Below are 22,625 nucleotides of genomic sequence, written 5' to 3'. Positions count from 1 at the left end.
TAGTACTGGCAAGTTGACAGGCTATACGGAATACATTTTTTCTTGCATCTCTGACTTCTATTAACATTTTTGTGGCTCTTGAGGCAGCAAGGTACGAGCTTTGGTTTATACTCCATAAACACAAGCCAAAAGCCTCCTACGGTTCCATTTGGTAACATCAGCTTAACATGCTCAAATACACACAGACTTCTGACAATGAGTCAAGTTCCCACTCAAACGTAAATTATGCCAAAAACCACCCAAGATTATTTCAACTAATAAACACTTGGTTAAAAAACATGTCAAATCAACTTGGTCTTTACATCAATTTAATTGCCTCTTACCACAACCATTGCCTAAGCCATAGTATGCTGCAGGAAGCACCGAAAGATAGAGGCGATTGAAAACATTCTCACAGCGCTCCTCTGACTGTCATCGCTTCTGTGGTTGCACAAAGCTAAGGAGTCTGCACTAGGAAAAGAGATTCTCCAGCAACCAGGCTTATGTTGGGAAAATCATTTTAAGGATGTCAACGTCCTGACGCCTGAAGACTAGAATTTGGGACAAATACTGCACCAAAATGAAGTTCTTAAAGGAAAGGTCAAAATTTTGTATCTTGTCATGGTACACAGTTTCAAAGTCCTCTCAAAATGTTGTCCCTTGAGTCAGCCTTCATAGTATCATTCTTATAAAAGACATCTCTTCACGAGAAATACAATACTTGAAAATATGCGTAACGTTACCCCAAGTTTATACAGATGCTGTTCATTAGCATATTCATTCTCTTATAAAACTGTGACATTTGGACTTCAGATTTTTCCAAATTCCATTCCAACTCCCCTACTGAGTTGGTATATCACGCACTAAAAAGACAACCAAAGCAAAAAGTAAAAAAAAAAATTCAACAAGGACACAACCAAAGTGCAAAGTAACTTGTGACAAGTTGGATTTACAGATGCTAAATTGTCTTCTCCAAATGACTGTTCTTTCCAGAATTTCATATGTAGTTACAGTAACACAGAAGGCAGAGCTGGTGTGGTTAGTTCTTGCCCAAGAAGCCTTTCAATGTAAGTAGCATCTCTAATAGACCACTCCGACAAGCGACTAGAGAAAAGCAAGGCACATTTCTACCAGGCAGACGAAAGGAATACAGCAGAAATGCATTTGTCAGTCAAAACATTGATTGAAATAGCATCACCAGCAGCCGTTATAGCATGGAGAAAAAGACTGAAATCTCCTAGGGACTACTCTACCGCACTAAAAGCTGGTTTTCCTGATTAGGACCGAGCCACATTTGAGAGGCTAAGCTGAAGTGCACCTTTTCCATAAGAGCAAGCCTTCTTCCTCCACAACTACCATGCTGAGGCTAGCCATGGACAAATAAATACTAAATTCACTCAAAACACTTCAGAGACAAAACTTCTTAAAGACAACCCAGTTCAACTGAAAACACATGTATCTGAACATAATGTCCTGCCTCCATATGTATTTCCTCTTACAGAATGGTGACATGAGCTAAATTTTCACTCCCACTGTGAGATCTCTTGAAGACTCATGGCAAGATGAATCGCTATTCTCAACGGAAATAATGACTTGTGACAGCTGTAACTTCTGATATATGAAGTATCACATGGGCAAAGTTAGCCTGACTCCCTGCTGTAAATAATTAGTGGATTGCAACAAAATTTATTTCACTACCTAGCTTTAAAAGGTACTGGAGAATTAATAGTCTAGAGTCTCACCCATGCTACAGGACAAATGCATGAGGAAAGCCAGAGGTTGAACTAGTTCCAAAACTTTCTGACAGGGGCCAAAAGCAGATGCTTGGACAAAGAGAGCAACAGGAGCATCAACAGAATAATCCTTCTCCTAGCATGCCCTCAGCTGCCATTCAAGGATTTAAGCTGCCTCCAGAACATCCTGATAAACTACCACAACCAAACTAATCCTCTTTTAATCTCACTGAATGCATTAACACCTCTGGCCTTGGTGATATCCTATGGCACTGACCACTACAGTTTGACTATGTGCTGTGCAAGGAAGTACTTTGTTTCAATTTTGTGGCAAACTGATTCACTGAGTGTCCCCCGACTATCATGCTATGAGAAAATAATTATTGCCATTTACTTCATGTGTGCTGCTCAGGATATCTGAGTCCTGAATCAGATGCCTCTTACACATTTTCTTTCCTATTTGAACAGCCATGGTCTAGTAGTCCTAGGAGACAGAGCATAGGTAATCTGGTGCTACCTTACATTTTTTGAAGATAGGGAATCAACTGCATCCAACACCCAAAATATGTTTGCATGAAGGCATAATGATTCTTTCCAGTTTAGCTTACTTGCTTTGTTAAAGCTCTCTGCTTTCCAACCGGTGCTAGAGACTGAGCTGAAGTATTCCCAGAACAACGGAGAGGGATCCCCTACAAGCCCTCCTTGCTGAGTAACACTTGCTAATAACTGCCTCAGGACTTTTTCTTTGAGATATCATCAGAAGCACCTAATTAAATAGGCTGATAGGCCACCTATTTTAATAATTTTCCTGCTACAGCTCTGACATAAATTCTGCAAGGCTTCAGCAAAACAAATTCTGGTATGTTGCACCGAACAAGCAGTTCAACATCTTTGAGAAGCAACACTGATTCCTTTGGGAAGGAAGGAGTTTTCATACCTCAGTGCTTAGGTACTTAACCAACCAGACTCTTCAGTTTCCTGCTACACCTCATGGAGAAAGCAGGGCTTCTCCTGAGCAGGAATCCAGCCTTGGACTTGTGGAAATGCCCTCTGATAGCTCCACCCCTCCTCATCACCTACAGCCAGCTACGCTAAGCACGTATGCACAGTTAGTGTAAAAACTTTCCCGCATACTCCTCTGCGTATCTGAAAGCAAACATTTATATTAAGATACCTGATTCTGGACAAAGAATCATCCTTTTTACAAGGCGTCATGGTCTCAGCCATTACAATTTTTCCCTCACAGTGGAGTAAGTTTGCATATGTATATATTTACACATTTAAAAAGATATATGTATTTTACGTATGTAAATACATAGGAGCCTTATCTGTGTCCCACAGTAGGGCACAGTGTTATTCACAGGCTTCCAAATGCTCTGTCCAGTTCAACCTGCACGCATACCTTCCGTAAAACAAAGATGAAACACCAACATTGGCAGCCACTTCCCCAAAACTGTCATATACATCTTTTGCCAAGGGCTTCCTTCCTCCCTCCTGACAGACTCTCCTGCCCCTTCATCCTCTTCCAGGCAGTCCTGCTGGCCCCAAGGCAGCTGGTTAGCAGGTGCTGAGGTGCTCTGCACTCCAGCACACAGCGGCAAACTCAGAGCCAGGCAGGGCTGCCCACCGCGGGGTAGGGGACACGGCAAGAGCCCACGGCACCCCTAGGACCAGTGCTGGCAAGCACCACTGCTCCAGTGGTTAGACACTGGCCGAAACGCTGCCTTTGTTGTACCTGCCAAGCCGGGGAGCAGATGACCAGGGTCCAAGCTTAACAAGGCAGCTGCAAATTCGACAAAGCTATTTCTTACAAGTATTGTACAAGCCCTTTGGGAAGGCGGCCTTAAATCTCCACAGGGTTACGTCTTGCACAGGTGGCCTGTATAACTTCACAGGATCCTGTTCTTAATATTTTTTTCAAAGCTTGCTCACTACATTTATTACTGTAGTTCTGACTAAGCCTCCAAACTATTTTTACAGGCCCTGAACAATAGTAATCATTTAGGATCAAGTTCAACTTGCTAAACTGAATTAGATCTAGTCCAGATCCTTAAAACCCCACATCTCTGACAAATCCTGTTGATCACAGAACATAAAGGGTATCAATTCGGATAATGTTGGCTTAAGAGATATACGAAGAACACCACAAGAACAAGAATTTGCCATAAGGCTTTTTCATTGTTGAGACCCTGAAGAACTGCAGTGCATTGTAACACCCTCTTAGCAACAACCTCCTTTTGAAACACACAATGCAGATGCAGTAAGGTAAAGAAGATCAGGTTTCTGAACGATCACTCTTGTCAATTTCTTCAAAGGCTTTTAAGAACCCTGTCTAGGACCTAACAGGACATTAAGAAGTTGCAAATATCATTCTTCAAATAAACCAACACTAAAACTAGAACATATATTTGCAAAAGGCTATTTTCAAAGACAGAAGATATTACTTAACTCCCTTGATGAGCAGCAAAAATAAATTATTTTGGCTTATTTGTAGAAAGACAAGTTAAAACTATTCCAGTTTGATTCAGTTTCCTGAAACAATTCCTGATGCTCAAGCACTACCATTTACTATTGAAGCATTTGCCCGGAACCATATACGTTCTAAAGAAATCACTAATTAACCTTAAAGAAATAGGTAAGTTTCAGCTCTGCAGTTCTAACTCGCATAAAGCTAAAATTATGACAAAAACAATCTCATTATGCAAATGGTCTGAGGATAAACCTACATAGTTTGTCTTAGACTCATACAAGGTAAGAAAATAATGATGAACGTGTATGATAAAATGGTATTGCTGTCATTATTAATACCAGTGTTATGAGCCACAGTCTACCTCACTGTTAGCATATATATGCATTTCTTCCTCAATTTTCCTTCAGTTCTAACCCTAAAAGCCAAACTGGACAGTCAGTTTTACTTCTCAGCTATCATGAAAATACCTTCCCCTCTCCTATCCCAGTGAATTTTATGTTCTGTTTTGTCATGTGTCCCCATCCCGCCACCCCCACCCTTATCTTATTTTTAAACACTATATGACAAGAAAATTACTAAACCTTAAAGTAAGAAGAAATCATCTTACTGTCTCTAAATTTGTTTTCTTAATTAATTAATATGCTTGTGTTAACAACAGACCTTTAAAAATGCTACATTTTGAGACTGGCCAGACTATACTTAAAGGAAAACGCATGTACTCAGAGTTATACTAGCAGTAAGAGTCACAAAATACAGTCCCCAACCCTGTAATCCAATCTTACGCATGCAGCCCCACAGACTTGAACAGCCCTACCTGCACGAGAAAAACTTGCAGAATCCCACCACATGCACTCTGATGTTTCCTGGGTATTTGGTATTAAATGATGCAGGACAGATTCTCTAGCCTTTCATTTAAAAGTTTTTCCTTTATTTTATCTGCAGAAATTTATTTGAGCAGAGAACTTCACATTTTGGTGTCAGAGGAGTGTTAGGATCTGTGATTGTCCCTCAAATAGAATTGCTTGCACATACAGGAACAACTAGCTATTCAGGGCTGTGTATCGTTTTAATCAACGTAAATCCACTCTACTGTTAACACTTGTTAAATACTTATTCACTCACTCAAACTAGAATTGATTGGAACAGAGCGCTAAGAAAAATTATCCTCTTAGAGAAAGAATGTAAATACTACTAATGCACAGGAACATACGATCACTACACACACACCTGCTGTGTGTTAAAATGACTCTTTTACAGCCACTCAGAAATCAAACGGGGCTGCTTTGGAATTATTTTTTTTAATGCTAAGCAAATGTTCGCAAGCAAACTTACATGCAGAAGTTTGATCAGGAAGTGTCTTTTTCATATACGTCTAGCAGAGATGTCTGTACCTATATTACAGAATTAGGAGGATACATTCAGATAATGTGGTGCACAAGTACTTTCAGAAGTGGCATTAATCTGCCGATTTAATATGTAACAAATTAGCACTATTTATGTGCAGAAGAGGCACGGTGCTCTCAGGAGCTAAATATTAACTTCAGATAAAATAATTTCGGTGAAGTCTTACTAAACAGCAGCTCTAAGGAGGCCCTCTGTGCCTGCAGGATATGACTCATTGCTTTGCTAGGAAGGACTTGCATGTTAAATGCAAACATTTATAGTCACCTGTCCATGCCCTCCTCAACACACCTAAAAAACTGCAGACCTGTCCTCAGGTGCCAGGAAAACACCAGTGGGAACGTAATATAATTGCCACCGAGACCAAAAAAAGCAACTCCAACAGGACTCTCCCAGCAGATCAACCCATTTATGATACCTGCTGCTCAGGGAGCGATTCCTTCCCAAATCTTCCCATGATAATTGCAGGGCTGAACACAGGCAGCAGAAGGGTCCCCTACTGCATCCCTTGGGTCCCATCTTGCCTCTGCCTAGTTACATGCTGTTTGTCACTGGCCGTCACAGAGGCGGGTGGACAAGCTTTCTGCAAGTCTCTCCAGCACCAACAGACATGTAACAGAGCTCCAACAAAACACTGGACAACGGGTGCTGGGCAGCTAAGCTAGGTAATACCAAGATTTTGCTTTGATTTTAATTACCATTCTTCCGAAAGGATAAACAGGTGTTTTAACTGGGCTTTTCAGAGAGGCCTTTAAAGGGGTGGGGATAGAGAAGAAGGCATCCGGACTTCAGTGTTCCCTTAGGACCATTCTGAACATCAGAACCCTGGAAAATATTCCTATAGATGCATCCATTTACATCTGCAAAATCCATTTCCTCAACTCCCAGTAGCCACTGGGCTAGCAACTGGCCACAGCCATATTTTATTTGAACAGGGGGAAAACCAAAGAGAGGAACAAACAACAGTATGGGCTCTAAGCTACCTCTCCAGCATGCCTTGCCCCCCCTCCACAAGGACTCAGCTACAGTATAATCAAAACCAGGGTGAAGTCAGAGCTGCAGCCACAAATCAACATTTGCCTTTACGTATGAACCTCATGTAGCACAATTGCGGGGTCCTTATGTAGCAATGAAAGGAACATTCGAGTTTTCTCTGCTTGTCCTATGCCAAAGCACAGATGAGGGCCTCAAGACCAAATTTCAAACAAAAAAAAAAAAAGAAGAAAGCATAGCCAGGGACACAGAGGAGGTACATCTACCTGGCTCACCAACCTCCATTCCACTTCCTTTTTGGGAGGCAATTTAACTTCACTGCTTTTAAGAAACTTCCTATTAGAAAGCTGTGGTTTCCAGTGCATTTTTATTGCATTTTCCAAAGTTGCGTCATCAGCGCAGGGCATATTCCTATGGGAGCTGAAGGTCCAAAACTGTAAGCCATTATAATAAATAGTAACGAATGTCATGGCTAGTAAAACCTGTAATCTGAACACATACAAAAATTAATTTCACTGTGTACAGTTACTTTTCAAACGCTGTGCTTTTCACATTTTCCTGGCAGACACATATAGCCGCAGTCACCAATTAATATGAACAATATAAAAAAATATAAGCCACCACTCAAAGTTGTAATTTTATTTTGGCTTATTTAAGGCAATAATCAATCTTAATGAAAAAAATTCTTCAAAAACTAAAAGCGAACTACAAAGCTGACTTGAGAATCTACCTGGAAGCTCATGTTTCCTTTGTGTTCATTTGTGCAGAGGTCACCCTGCACCAGATAATTAAAAAAAATCATGCTGCCACAAAATCAACAGGTAGAACCAAGATAAATAGGAACAAAACAAAAGAATACTAAAAGCCAAAGAAAACAAAATAAAAAGCCCCCAAACCAACAAAAGGCAGAAATCCATATTCCTGCGCAAAAAGAGATTTTTATTCAAAACACCAATGCAACACTGACTTCCACTGCCACCACAGCCTAGAAATTAGTTTTCAAAATTTCTTAGGAGCATCTTGTGACTCTAAGGTACTCTTGTCAAAATCATGCAACTTGTCACCATGAATCATGGTGAGAGCCCACAGGCAGCATTTGTGGGGTTGGACAAGGGGGATACAGGGCACTGCCTGTCAGCACTCCTGCCTCAGAGGAAAGAAGGGAACTCATGCCATTCACCCCAATGGCAGCATCCCTTCCCTTCACTAAAACCGAAACTCGAAAACCTCTGTTCCATAGGAAATAAGGTCTAATCTGCATAGAAAGGTTACAGTGAGAAGACTGGAGATCTGAGAGATTTTGTTTCCATTAAACTCCTGGAAAAGAATGATTTAGGATATTTATGTGATTTATCCAAATTCTTCTCTTGGATATTAAATATGGAGAATGTGGCTGTGGGGAATGGGGTAAGGAATGTTCCATGGCCGTCCGCATGTTGCTGTTTTGTAGTTGCAGTTGGAAGAGGAAAATGCCAGAGCAGATTTCTTGCACAACTAAAGATTGTCTCAGCCAGAAAAAATAGGTTAGCCTGCTGTTACATACTTAGGTATTGCCATTAATGAGAAAAGAAAGCAAAGAGAATAACAACATGCAATCACACTGGTTTTGTATTACAGAATACAAAGAAAAACTCAGTACTTCCCCAACTATAGGAACACAAAGTACCACATCACAGAACATAATAAAGATCTGAACTTTAGGATATATAAGGAAAATCCAGTCCACAGCTAAAAGAAAACCCTAAAATCCAGGAAAAAAGCAACCAGAGTGATTTCATTTCTGATCAGATAAACCAGTGAAAGATTACTGTCCGATACATAGATAGCAGCAGAACATAGTCGTTGATGCCGATGGTATGAAGAAGTTTGGTTTAAAACAACAACAAACAAAACCCCAAACAAATCCCACACCAACAACTCAGATATCCTAGGTTTAGATACAAGCCTGAAGTCCTACTTCGTGTTGTTCACAGATGCTTGGGTGCCAGCATGACAAAACCAGTGAAATCCTTCAAAAAGAGAAACGCTATTCTCAACAGCTTCTATGAGTCAAGTACTCTCTGCTATTGGACAGCAGATAAAGATTTGGTCTGAAGCATAAAAGATGAAGTTCATGAAGGCAAACAGACATTAAGAGAAACATAAGAAAGAAAACCCAGGGCTTAGGAAGAACAAAAATTGATCTGTTTTCCTGAAAGCTGTCTAAAGGTGGGGAATTCCAGATTAGGGAGAAGATCACAAACTTTTAAAGCTTGCCTAATATGTGTTCTGTGTTGCTTAGATGCAAAAACAGCTGAAAAGGGGTTTTTTTGACAAATCAAATCAAAACCAAGCAGGCAAGCAAGCAAGCAAACAAAAGATCAGATACATAATTTGCATGAAGCCCTGTAAGCCTTATCTGGACATTTCATGTAATTTCAACAGCTGCAAAAGCAGATAAAATTGCGTATTTAAAAATGTCAGTCAACTCGCATAGAACTCTTGAACATGCACTACTGAAGACAATCGTTTGAAGTAGAGCATCCCACACCATATAGTGGGAAAAACAACAGAGTTGGGTTTGAAAAGTTATTTTATTCGGCTCTCTGGGAAAAATTAGGGGGCATCTGTGGATTCCCCCACCTCCTCCTTCTCCAAACAAGGCATCTCCTCTCAGAGTAGGTTGCAAATGATCAAATCAATGGAATAATGATCTTGATTGTCTTAGCCAGCTCTCCATAGACATGAGTTCACAACAGAGGCAGCCATGCAGCTTCCTCAGATGTTAGTAAAGACTTTTGATCTTTCTTTGAAGCAGCTTTTCTCAGGATATTTAAAAGTCTGTGGTTTATTTTCATGTGTGGGGAAAAGCAATACTGAGGCAAACACTCCCACACAGAGAAATGTCTCAACAAAGCTATGCTTGTCAAAAATACCCTTGAAGAAAATTAATATATACTCACTTTGAAGGTGTACATTTTTATTCTGTAGTCCTCACTGTGGTCTCTGCTGCCTATTCCATGACTCATGGATGTATGGCACTCCATGCAAACACCAAGCAGATAAAAAAAATGAGTAAAATGGAAATGGAGATGGCTGCAAGGGTTAAGAAGTTTGGGTCTTGGATACCCAGACCAGTTACTGTGGGGTAACAAATTAGCTTACACCAGATAACATATACTAGATAATCCTTGCTTACTAATCGTACATTTTTCATTGAAAACAAAAGCAAAGTACTTCAACTCTGTACTACTGCTCTTTTGCTGAAAGCTTATACAGGACCACTTATTTTGTATTTGCCACGTGCACCAAGCACAAGAGAATTACATAGACACACACTTGGCACACAAATACATTATTTAAAACGTTGTGTGTGTGTGTGGAGACACACTCGCCGAAATACAAGAAATACCATTGGTTTCTTCCTTCTCTTTTGCCCAGAGCTATTATAGCTAATAATACCATAACATTGTATTTCTTCAATTAGATTCTCTTTAGAGAATTGTGATTATAGGCTGCTTTTCAAAATGACCTTATACCACATTACCAGCACGTTTAAGGGCACACAAGACGACTGTTCGTCACAAGCACTTCTTTGCCAAAGTCAATTTAGCCTCCACCAGAAAGGAAGGACCATACTATAGCAGACACACGGGCCACTAAAATGGTGTTTGTATGCACATGTGCCTATGTGCAGGGAAAGTTAATCGCTGAAGTCAGAGATGTAAAAATTGCACCAGGCTGTGTGAACTTTTGTCTTTTATTCTCACAGACTTCTCTTCATTTTATTGTGATTTGCTTATTATTACTTTGGAAAATAGTTTTAAAATGAAGAGGTCTGTCATGCTACTAAAATCAACGGAGGAAAAATATTGAATTGACAGTATTTTAATTTGGCTTAGATGATTAAAATAGAACATTAAATGTTCCCGTTCTGGGGGTGACAGGAAGTTTTGGGAAGTGGGAAAGAACACTATAAAAATGGGATTTTTTTTAAAACCCAATATCACAAAACTCACCTTAAAGTATTTATAAGATTACCACACAATGATGGCATTTTGGTTAGATCACGTCTGCTGAGGACAGCAAAAGAAGTGTGGGCAATAGCCTAGATTGTCAGGAAGTCAGAAATAGCTGCTTTTGCAGGTTCCCCATTTACCAAAAGCATGTTCAACCTGGGGAAGGAAGGGCACATACCTGCCCTCTGGGAGACAAGCAAACACATGGAGCATTTGGAGAGCCTTGCACACTGAGAAACTTCCCCTGGATTTTAAACTACGCCAAAACTGTCATGTACTTGCACAAAATTAATTCCACTGCTGAGACAATACCTTCAGGTTTGCACCATGTTTGGTCCAGGGAGACACTAACCTTGACCAGGGCCTCTGTAAGATTTCATTTAGTAAGTCTCTAGTAGGAAGGGGGAAAGCAAAAGCCAGAAACTAGGTATTGACCTGAGAGGCACATGGATCTCATATGAAAGAATCAGAAATATGAATGTACAAACTAGAGCAGATCAATAACCTGCAAAACATAAAATAAAAGCCAGTAAAAACCCTCAGTAAAGCTGGGGGAAAAAACCCCAAAACAACAAAAACCACCCAATACCCAAACAAAACCACAAACCCCCACTGTTCAGTAGACAGAAGGTGACTTACCATACAAAAAATTTTGGCCTATCCTGAAACCCCAAACCTAAAAACTTTTGGATTGAATTTTTTTCTTTGTTTTCAATCTTGCGCATTTTTATTTTACAAATAGGTAGTTAGCTCCTTCTCAAGTCTTCAAATACCCTTCTTTAGCTATTGCCCGTGGGATTTACAGAAACATATTACACACCATGCAGGTAATTTTTGTTTCACAAGTCTGAATATGCCACCCTTCAGCTTCACAAATACCCCCATGACAGATGATTCTGCAAAGAGGGCAACCAAAGTTTCCAGTGTATTCTTCCTAAGGATAGCCTGAGCTTGTTTTGTTTCTCTGTGGCAACAAAGCTGCACACTTTGTCTATCCAGGGGTCCCATCCTGAACCACTGCCAATTTCAAACAAGCCAGAGAGAGAGGGCAAGATACTGACATTTCTACAGATTTCAGGGAAAGTGGTGCCTGCAGAAAGCGTTGAGAGATAGCCACAGTGAGGAAAAACTGAAATGTGGGATTCAAACTCAGCCGCAGTAGCTGCTGCCTTTGCCTTTCTATAGGCACAGATCTACAGGTAACCAGGCTCCGTTAGTAGTTCTGTCTACACAGCTTCTTTCTTCTTTTTTTTTTTTTTATTTTTAAATATATACTTGGTTGTATATACTATAGTACTTAACCTAAAGTGGAGCTGAATTATCCTGCTATGTAAATGTCTATGGTGCAGTTAATTTCAAGATATTCAGGAAAAAGGACAAGTTTAGATACACAATTTCTAAGATAGGAACATTTTCTTTTCATGGAGCACTATTTCCCATTTTTGCTTTGGATAATGCTGTAATTACAAAGTAATTATACACTGGAGTCAAAATTACAGCAGCTGAATAATAAGTATTAAACCACAAGCACACTGGTATTATATAACATTAACTGTTTCTTATGCTCATAAAAAGAGAAAATTCTGTATTTGGAAAGCAAATTGAAATTGGAGCAGTTGAGTTTTACTTCACTGTAATTTACCAATAAAAATCTGTCATACAGACAACTGCAAGATTCACTTTTAGAAGGAGAAACAGGTAAGATGGCATTGCAGAGTTTACCTTTTCAAACACTTAGATCTACTTGATGTTAGTAACATTTTTTTCACATGCACCAAAAATCTGTCTTGCACTAATCCTTATAAATAATCCACTTTTAGTGTCTAATTACAAAACGAGTGCAAAACATTTTACTTTAAAAAGAAAAAACAAACCCTAAATCCAAGGAGGCAGACAGACAAAAAGTTCCCCATATTTATCTCCCAGAAGCAATTCAGTGGAATTGCATAAAATTCACCACAACCCTCCATTCCCAGAAGTAGAAAGTTAAAGAAATTTTAGCTATCTTAATTTTGATTCCTCCTCAACCTTTTGAACCCGTGAGAAGATGGGATTATACTAGTGTTGTCGCCCTGCAGCAGCACATTGAAGCTACAGTGCACATACAACTTAGGAGTCATTCCTCCACTACAACTAAAACCTTAGCTGCACATCGTGGCCTCGCGGCCTGTGTAATACCTCACTGAGAAGACAAATCACCTCAAACAAATGCAGTGCATCTAACCTATTTGCTACATAAACTGTATACATATAACACAATAAGTAATCTTCTAAGACTACCATCAACTTCGCAAAATGCTGGACCACAAACTAGGAGAGCTGAATTTCTGTGGAGGAGAGAGAAGAAGGGCATAGCAGGAGGAAAAAGTGATGCAAGTACCTTTGAGTGTTAGGTATGGTCAGAAGTTGTTCCGAGGTATGACCAGAGACAAGGGAAAATCAACCCATGTTGGAAAACTCTCAAAGTACTGATTTCTGAGCTGGAACCTCTGTGGAATACAGATCTTCATTTCAGATTTCAGAACAGCTACCCAGTTTTGCCAAAGAAATGTTAAACGATACAGCAGGGAGCCCAACCTCTTCATTTTCTCATGGATCACCACAAAGAGGTCTAGTACCCAGACCATTTGGTTTTACAGACCAGCTGAAGAACCCCGCTTAGAACAGTCGTGCCCCAAACCACATTTGTAGTGATGGGCAGAGGGTTTCAGACCTCTTTCCAAAAGACATCATGTGTTTTGTGCTCTCCCATTACATTGGCACGCTAAGCAACTGCATCTCAACTCCTTTTAAAAGTCAGTCTGTTGGTAGGAATCCTATCATGCTCAGCAAATCAAAAGCATTGCCATAACCCTTTAAGGGATGTTAAAAAACAGAAAGACATAATTCCTTGCTTAGTCATGGATTTTTGGAAGAAACAGCAAGTTCTCAACTGTTCAGGATCCTTACCCTGGGATTAAGGGAAGATTTGGTCCTGTGAGGGATTTTGTTAGCTCATAAGTCAATCACTGACTAAAGAGAAAACACTAAAGGGAAAAATAGACGGAAAAAAAAAGGATGTCTCTTAAAACCCTACAGTGTCTGTGGTGAAATCATCTCTGAAGGATATTTCAGTCTTTCCCACAAAAGTGCGGGGATTTCTGAACCACCTGCTTGTTCACTGCTGCCAAACAGACAAATGCAGTTTCATCTCCTTCAGCATATGATTGAGAGGGTGGAGACCAAGTTAATATCATAGAAACATTTGGTCATTTATTCATCTGGCTCTTCTGGAAAGTATATTTTGATCCCTCAGATTACTTGCTTATCACCAAGGAGAGGAAAATTTCTCCTTTATATGCAGAAGGACAGCACACATGTTCAGAGATGAGCAAGCTCTTTAAAAGACAGAACAGAAAACTAACTGTAAGAAGAACAAGAACACTAACACTGAGAATAGATTCAAACTTTGCAGAGTATGTTACTTGCAATAATTTGATTTACCAGAATGTTTCAATGTAACCTACCCTTACTCCATTTTCAATCTGGAACCAGTCTACCAAGCTGCACTGAATCTGATGAGCCTGGGAACCATCACCTTGTGACTTCAAGCAAGATAGTACTACAAAATCCTCAGTAAAACAGACACCTCATAACACGAAGGAAAGCACAACAGTGCAGAACACAGGCCTTGCGCTCTTCAATTAGCACACTTTCAGTAAACTAACCTCTATTAAGTGCCTACTGCATGGTGGTCTGTGATTTCACAAGACGTGACTTCATGATCTGGACGGTCCCTTTCAATCTTCTTTTATTTTTGATGCAAGCAGATACCACCTAGATGGTGCATAAAGCATCATATGAGAATGCTGACAAGTATCCTTGTTTCTTCTGTTCATGTAGCTACAATCCCTGCTGTACAGTAACTGATCCAAAACAGATGAAAGATCACAAGTGCAAAGCACACACCTGCTTTCTTCTTTCTTAGCAGTTGTTGTTTACTGTTTTCTACAGTCTTATATTGTCATCCTTCTTGGTGGTACAGAGAAACAGGGCTTAAAGTAGCTTCTATACAGAAGTTTACCACAAGATGCAAGAGTCAGTCCTCCAGAAGAAACAACAGAGACTCTGTGAACTACAGCCCCTGTTACAAGCAGGGACACTTCTTCCTTACCTCTTTTTTTGCAAGACAGCTCTCTTGTACACAGACCCCACCAACATGTGATTTAAAGTAAAATCGGGCTAAGACACAGGTATGCAAAAAGGCAAATTTGCCACTCAGTCTAATCTTAAGAGCTTGGGCTCAGGAGGGATGAGGTACCTTTTTGGGTGCCATGAGACAACTGATATCCACAAATTTTATGAGCCTATTAACATTTTTACCTTGGGGCAGGGGGGTGGGGGGAGAAATGTTGCTCTTCATTAACCTTTAAGAACATGGAAAGAGTTGTTCAAAGCAGAAAATAACCCAACATGCCAAAACACAGAGCTGGAAAATTTCGAATGACACTGCTTCTATCTTGAATGTTACACTAGGGCCATTCAAGGGCTTAATAACATTGCAGAAAACCAGCACCCTCTGGATTAAAACGAAACATCTTTCTGCCATGGTGCAAGTGCATGACACAGCAGCTGATATTCTGTCCAAAACGTCAGGTGCACTTTGAGGGTTAGTCCTTTAGATGGTGCCACATCTAGGGGGTCTGACAATTTGAAGGTGGTGAGGAATTTCACAGCAGGTGGACGGGATGTTTATTTTTGTCCATTCCTGAGCTCCCGCTTTGCTTGCTTCACCAGCAGCTACACTGCCTGCAGTAATTTGAAGCTTTGAATTGCCCTTCCGTTACTCATACCTACATCCTTTGATAACCACATTAGCACTAACACCCTTACATAAACAGATAACACTACAAATAATAAGAATGCCAGTCAATGTACAGGTAATAAGAAGGCTTAAATAAATCAACAGAGAAAGAATATGTTAATAAGGGGGCCTACTAATACCAGAGTGTTTGCGCCTCTCTTGTGAGCCACATTCAAGTACCAATAAAAAAGTACTTAAAGGATACATTTAGTATGCCACTTCAATCTCTTATCTTTCATGTTAATTGGTAAATCTAGATAAATATTTGCATTAGCAGATTCAATAATAGGCACTGGCATTCAGGAATGCAAGAACAGAATGCAGCTAAAGTGTACATAACAACTCTGCTCAACAAGAAAAGAAGAAAAATCCACTCTGGGATGCTGCAAAGGCACCGTCTCCATAGGAGGGTTATCTGTTTGGCAGGTCAGCTGGCCTTCTCAGGGACCAAGTACCTTTTGCCAGTGCAATAAGGACTGATCTACCTGATTAAGCTTGGCACGACAAGCTTAAAAGGGAGTCACAGCTAGCCCTCTGCAGCTGTGAAAACCGTGTGTGGCACGCAGCCTTGAAGCCAACAGCATGTGTACAGTGTAAGAGAAAACATGGGGGAGGGTGTCCTTCTTGGCAGGATCACTGAGACTACTGTCCTTTCAAGTTCAGGATCCTGTTGCCAGGTGCAGCCAACTTAAAAAGCTTGAAAAGGTACGAACCTCTTCCTTACGCACTGGTTCCTCTTCCCTTCCGCAAGGAATGCCGTATTGACACTTGTTGTCAACAAGTTTGACAGTAGCTTGATTTCCAGTCGAGACTGCTGCTGCACCAGGCATCCCATGAGGTGAAAAATGCAAGGGCTTCTTGGACTATTTATGCCTTTCACAGCATCCTGTGCTTGCGGGATCAAAGCGCGTGGACGAGCTCAGAGTACATTCAGGTTACCTGATTTAACTCACAACTCCTACATTTGATCTTATAAACGCTAGCTATTAACTGTACGTAAAAGCCAAACAGGCATTCGGCATTTTATGCTCAAAGGAAACCAATGGTCTTCTTCCAAAGTAGTAATACTTTGTAAGCAAGATGCAAAAGGTGAGTAAGCCTAATAAGCAGACCACAGTGAACAAAGAGAAACTACATTCAACTGAAAGGACAGGATGAGAACCAACTTAAACTAATCATCATCAGCTAACATCCCTGCCGGCCTGCTATGAACAACTCTGTTTCCTACATGCACTGTAACAAGCCCCCATCCTAACCTGACACTGTTGATGCACAGCTTCACAAACAGGTTCCAGTGCACACTGCCATGCAAATCTGACACACCTTGGTTTTTGGAGACCTGGAGAAACAAGTTTTTCTTACGAAATACAAGCTATTATGAATGCTTTAAATTAGACTAGAAGAGACTTCAGCATTATAGAAAACATCACTTGCTTTTCTTGTAAAGTTTTTGATAAATTCTCCCCACTCTCAGCCATCATCCATTACAAACTAAAAGCTTCTTCCACCTCCTCTGTTCTTGCAGAAAAACAGCAAAATGAAGTATTTGTAGCGTTCAGTGGAAAATCAGCACAGTTAAGGAGTGCAGTCACAGAGTTTAGGATTTAGAGTCAGAACCTGGCATAAGGGGGAGCTCTGAAAGAACTTTATTAGCCACAGATCTATGAGACCAAAAAGCAGCAACACAATCATCTCCTGCCTACCATAGGCCACAACAATTTTCTGGACCTTTCAGCAATTAGCTTTGCAGTTTGATAAGAAAAACTCTGCCTTATTTGTATTTGGAACACATTTAATTGCACCTTTGAATCACACGATCAGGCTTTTGTCTGCTGGACAGTATGCATGACCACAGTTTTCCTGTAGAGGTGGACTATAATCCATTCATACCTTAATTTGAGTGGTGATAAGCAAAACCAAATTCCTGAGGTTAATCAATATTTATACAGTGTTAGTCATTTATCTGCAAAAGGCATTAGAGCATGTTTATTTAACAGTGGCACTTCAAAGGGGCCTAGTCAGGATAGGTCTCCCTTTGGCCAGGTACTAACACCTCTAGAATGCTAGAGCCTAGCACTAAAGAAGTAGTAAGGTTTCATACTACATGGGTACTGGCGAGGCAGACCACAATCAGCAAGGTAGTTTGGTTTTCGGGGTGGTTGTGCTGGGGAGGGGGTGTTTACAACGAGGCTCACCCCTTGCAGTCTGGATGTGCTAACCCCTACATTTTGCCAAACATGGAGAATGCAACTACATAACTCGTAGTAGTGGAGAACCAATTCTGTGCTCTCCCTTGGAAAGCCAAAGAAAAACAAAACACAGCTATACAGCAAGGGCTGGTACGTTATGAAATTGGAACAGAAAGATCTTCCTAGTGAAAGCCTTCTAAATCTCTAAATTTGCCTCATCACAATAAGTACCTGAAAGGTGAGGTAGGCGCTGTCTCTCAAACGGGAAACGTGGTCTGCCGTGATGTGCACAGTACTGTTGCTAAAGTTGCTGTCTTATTTGCAAATATTGAGGAGGGAATTGTTACAACTCCGTAAGACCAATTACGACTCACTGCACTAAAGACATCCAGTAAGGATCTCGCCCAGTCCTGTTGGCTTACATGAGGTTGTCAGCTTTTGTCAAATGACAAACAGCCTTGTGTGGGAGGGAAAACTACCAGTCTGGAGGGAATAATACCCACCATAAATTATGGTAATAGTTTTATAGTCTTTGTTAGTTAAAACAATTACTTTTTTCTCCCCACCTTCCTTCAGCTTCAGAGATATAAACCATGCGTTCCAGAAGTAACAGCTCAGAAAGCCCAACCAGACCAAAGCTGAGCCAGCAAAGGCCGAAAGACCACCATAAAGAAGAGGTTGGTTACAGTGGGAGAGGAAACGTGCAAAGGCGGCAGAAGGAAAAGGACGATGTAGCCCAAGCCAGTACCATCCTAAGAAGCCCTAAGGCAGAAAAAACCCAAAGAAGTTCTTCCAAGAAAAGAGAGGATCTCTCTCGTGATGACTTGCTATTTCTTCTTAGTGTCCTCGAGGGTGAATTACAGGTGATTTATTGTCTTATTTTATATTCCAGATTAAAACACACTCCCTGCCCCACCAATTTACTGCAAACACATGCTGCTTTCATATTAAGGAAACACCCTACCTAATTTGATATAGAAGGGCAAATATAAACAGCAAAGTACATAAAAACACAAATTATAGCTATTACTATATTACAGCTATCAGCCAGAAAAGGTGATCTTTACACCACCCTTAAATGCAAATAATATTTATTCAAAATGTACCTGTATCACACTAAAAACACTCATGGTCCACTGTGAAGGATCACGTAACTCTCAGAGCAGAGAACTCACAAAACTGTCCTATTGTGCTGCCCCTTTCTAAATACTTTGAATACAAATTATTTGTCACTGTAAAACCTACATGGAGAACCTTTAATATCTGTTAATTATTTCTTATCTCCCCTCTCCAACAAAGTCATGAGCATTACTCTTTACGAATCACTATGTGCCAGATCACAAGAACTAACTCACTCAACAGTATTCTAACATCTTTTGCTAGAAAAATCAAAATAGCCATTTTATTTCCTATAATATTAAGCATAAGTGTTGCACACTACTTAGCCCACAAGATACTGGATTTTGAAGAGCGAGTATTTTTCTGTCTGGAAAAGGAGCCAGCTGCCACGTGGTAAATGATGCCTAACCTGGTCAAATATAATTTTAGGAAGTGGGAACCAGACTTCCAGTGAGCAGGAAGAATATTTCTGTGACAGGCTGATTGCACAGAAGTAGTGGCAGCCACTTAAAACTGCTCACAGACAGAGAAAAGAGCAAACTGGCCAAAGTGGCATAAATGGGTGTATCACATGGTTTCAGAGTTTATTACCTAGACAGCACCTGGGTAGTTCCATTCTTAACATATGCGTATATATTTACATAATAATACATATATGCTTAACAGAACACACATGAAATATGACTATTTGATAGATGTACCAATCTCTGAGGGTAGATCCAATGCAAACTTCTAGAGAACACTTCATTATGCAAACAAAACAATGTCCATGTTTGCAAAACATTTCTCTCCGGCTCACATGCCCTTTCTTAATTTAGATTATAATTCAGATGTCACACACTCCTCCAAAACAGTTCTCTCTTCCTCTCAAAAAAGAGATGTTTGTGTATGTATATTTATATATGTATTTATATTACACACACATTTCATTACACTTACGTAATACAAATATATATATATAACCCCCCCACACTTCAATTCTTAAGATTTAAAACTGGAGCAGAGTGAAATGAGAAACTGGAAAACAATAAGCGCGACATGAACATTTTAAATCATGTCCAACATTCTTAAGGAAGCATCATGAATGAAAGAAGCAAGAAGTCATTCTAATCTTCCACCACCTGTAATGCCAAGTCAAATCTCTGAAGATCAGCTGTCAATCCAACCATAATTAAGTTTCAAAGTTAGATGCCATTACTTTCTGATTCCAGAACATTTAAGATGCACAAAGGTCACTCTTCTAGGTTTCTTCCACAGTGATAAGGATTAGAAATAGAGCATTTTATATTTTTTTAAACACAGTCACAAATAGAGATATAGAAGTGCTCCAGTCAAGAGCAGTCAGACTGAAAATTGTTACCCTCTCCTGAGATATATCCCTCTCTCTGATTTCTTCCCTTCCAATTCTACCCTTCTAGGATTAGCATGTATTTCATTTTGTTTTTAACTGAGATCATTGCAGACAATGGATGTTTGAGATAGTTCATGTAGTTATGTCACCGTAACGGAGGCAGGGGGCAACCTCCACCACCAGAGGATGCAGGGAAAAAAGACATGGACACAGCCCTAGGGGAGGTGGTGACCTAAACCAGTCTCCCCCCAGTGGAAACATTCACGTAATCAAATATTCTCATAAAAGAACATTCATTAGAAGTGGGACTTCGAGACAATTAGCACAATATTCACAGCAGGTATTCTTGTCCCCTCCAACTTAATGTCTAGGAACTAGTAACTTCATAGCAAAGAAGTGTTCTTGGTGGCTTGTTTTCATTTTTAGGCTTTGGGGTTTTTTTTGTTTTTGTTTTTGTTTTCTTTTTTAAAAGAGCAAAGAGAATCTATAGATCACTTCAAATACTGCAGATACATACAGCATGTTTCTCCAGCATGGAGCGTGGACTTACAGAACAATGCTGTGTGATAGGAAGAAGGCATGTGTACCTGCCAGCTTGCGCAAGAATTTCTGAAATACATACATAGAAGAACATACTGAAAACATACCTGAGAACGTACTGTATCTACTCTTTGGTAACAGGATGTCATCAGATATTTTATAAGATTAACAGGATGTCATCGGATATTTTATAAGATTAAGGAAACAAATGCAGTGACATTAGAAAAGGAAAAGTATAATGCACATATTTAGGCTATACTTTTTGAAACTACATGACTTTTGGAAACCAGGTAACACCACCTTCTCTCAATCATTATCTTTTAAAATGCCTTTTTTTAACATGCACTCACAAGTTGCGAATACCCTTACAGCAGTTACTTCCAAAAAACTTGATGCTGCAAGGTTGCTTATTACCTGAGTGCATGTACATGAGCATGTGCACATCTCTATGTCTATAAAGACATAAGGCATGGTTTCACACATGCATGCACACGTACATATACATGCACACAGAACCCCACTGCCAGCTTTGAAGGCAATTAATCTTGTTTTAAAGAACTGCCATTATTGCATGGCTTTGGAATGTGTGTTGCAAAGTGTCACATCCCCTGCACAGCACACCTCACTACATTCACCGCTCAAATGAGCTCAGTGTAACAATAGAAGCGGACAACCCCAGATGCCTTTAAACTACAGAAGCCACCTTTGCACCCAAAATATACATGATGTGCAACACTTCCAGGCTTCAAGAACCAGTCTAACATCTTGCATTACCACAAGTCACACTTTGCCCTGAAATTTTGTATTGTGAATGCTACAAACTTGTCCAGAAACAGCAACAAAATCTAATCACTAACAAAGCACTTAAGCATTGATGAAGGTTCTGAAGATGTTGGAGTGTATGCAGAACTAATAAAATACAAAGACCAATATCTCCCTCATGCTTTTTAACTGTCTTCATGTTAGTGACTATTTTGGGGCACTTTACATACACAGCATTCTTTAAAAGTTTTTTAGTTTTCTTAAAATCAAAAGTAGAAAGCTAACTTATAAATACACATATACAGTTTAACAAAATAAAACCTTTGTGTTTCTGCAGGCTCAAGATGAAGTTATAGGAGTACTTAAGGCTGAAAAAATTGACTTGGCTTTGCTTGAAGCACAATATGGCTTTGTTACTCCAAAGAAGGTGTTAGAGGCCCTCCAGCGAGATGCTATTCAAACAAAGGCTGAGCAGTGGCAAGAAGATATCTACGAAAAGCCTATAGGAGAGGTATGAACATATAATTGATATTTAACTGTAGTTCCCACCAAATTTAACTGTAAATATCTCACTGGCTTCAGGGGAAGAAAGCAAATGAGCTCTAAATCTAGAATCTAACAGGAGTGTAAGTGACAGAAGAACAAAGTCCAGGGTCCAGTGGGTTCCCTAATAAAAACAGGCATCTAATGATCCTCATTTATGCTGTGCACTGGGGGCTTTAAACATAGACACAGCCATGATCTTGTCTAACTCAAACTTTGATAATCAGCCTTCTATTTTTGACATCGTCGCCTTTTTTTTTTTTTTTTTTCCTTTCTGTTATCCAAATTCACAACCTATACAAACAGATGCCTCCCCATTCGTCTCATTGAAGCCATCTTACCAATGGCTGGTAAGGGCCCATTCAGCAGTAATCGCACAGCTGTCTACCTGTACATATCTCAGCTCCCATTAATTCTGGGGGAGTCATGGGCATACTAACTTGGTCTGAGCAGTTACTGTAATGAGCTGTCATTAGAAACTTCATCCAGGCAGAAATCTAACAGTCTCGCATTATACCTAAGTAACCTTTAGTTTCATTACACTGCAGCAGCAGCCATACTTTCTGAACAATGTTATCTGAATTTCATTTCTGCCCTGCAATGCAAGTCACTGGATATTAAAATACCTTCATATCAGAATATATAAGTTTTTCCCAAGAAAGTGTCTCCTCTTGAATTTAGATAAACATTTTAATATGCTGCTC

The 22,625-nt window shown here is 39.9% G+C and overlaps 2 protein-coding genes across 7 annotated transcripts in view; one reads left to right on the top strand and one right to left on the bottom strand.

Moving 5' to 3' along the window:
• The window catches only part of CMSS1 (cms1 ribosomal small subunit homolog), a 244,276-nt gene that overhangs the window by 137,097 nt on the left and 84,554 nt on the right, over window positions 1–22,625 (bottom strand). Inside the window, exon 1 of one of the 4 annotated variants that reach the window (XM_052793848.1) lies at window positions 5,515–5,575. The exons of the other annotated variants lie outside the window; for them this stretch is intronic. Within the exon in view, the coding sequence (XP_052649808.1) occupies window positions 5,515–5,548 (34 nt within the window). The 5' untranslated portion in view covers window positions 5,549–5,575. Of the gene's footprint in view, window positions 1–5,514; window positions 5,576–22,625 lie in introns of those variants that run through there. 4 annotated transcript variants of the gene reach the window in all.
• Window positions 1–22,625, top strand: part of FILIP1L (filamin A interacting protein 1 like) — a 159,711-nt gene that overhangs the window by 54,313 nt on the left and 82,773 nt on the right. For all 3 annotated transcript variants that reach the window (XM_052793840.1, XM_052793839.1, XM_052793841.1), the window contains exons 3-4: window positions 18,183–18,469; window positions 21,716–21,889. In XM_052793840.1, the coding sequence (XP_052649800.1) occupies window positions 18,200–18,469; window positions 21,716–21,889 (444 nt within the window). In that variant the 5' untranslated portion in view covers window positions 18,183–18,199. The remainder of the gene's footprint in view (window positions 1–18,182; window positions 18,470–21,715; window positions 21,890–22,625) is intronic.

Source organism: Harpia harpyja, chromosome 8, assembly GCF_026419915.1.
Source record: "Harpia harpyja isolate bHarHar1 chromosome 8, bHarHar1 primary haplotype, whole genome shotgun sequence".
In the NCBI taxonomy this organism is placed as follows: domain Eukaryota; kingdom Metazoa; phylum Chordata; class Aves; order Accipitriformes; family Accipitridae; genus Harpia; species Harpia harpyja.
The sequence above is the reverse complement of the archived record's forward strand: the minus strand, read 5'-3'. Positions and strand labels throughout refer to the sequence as shown.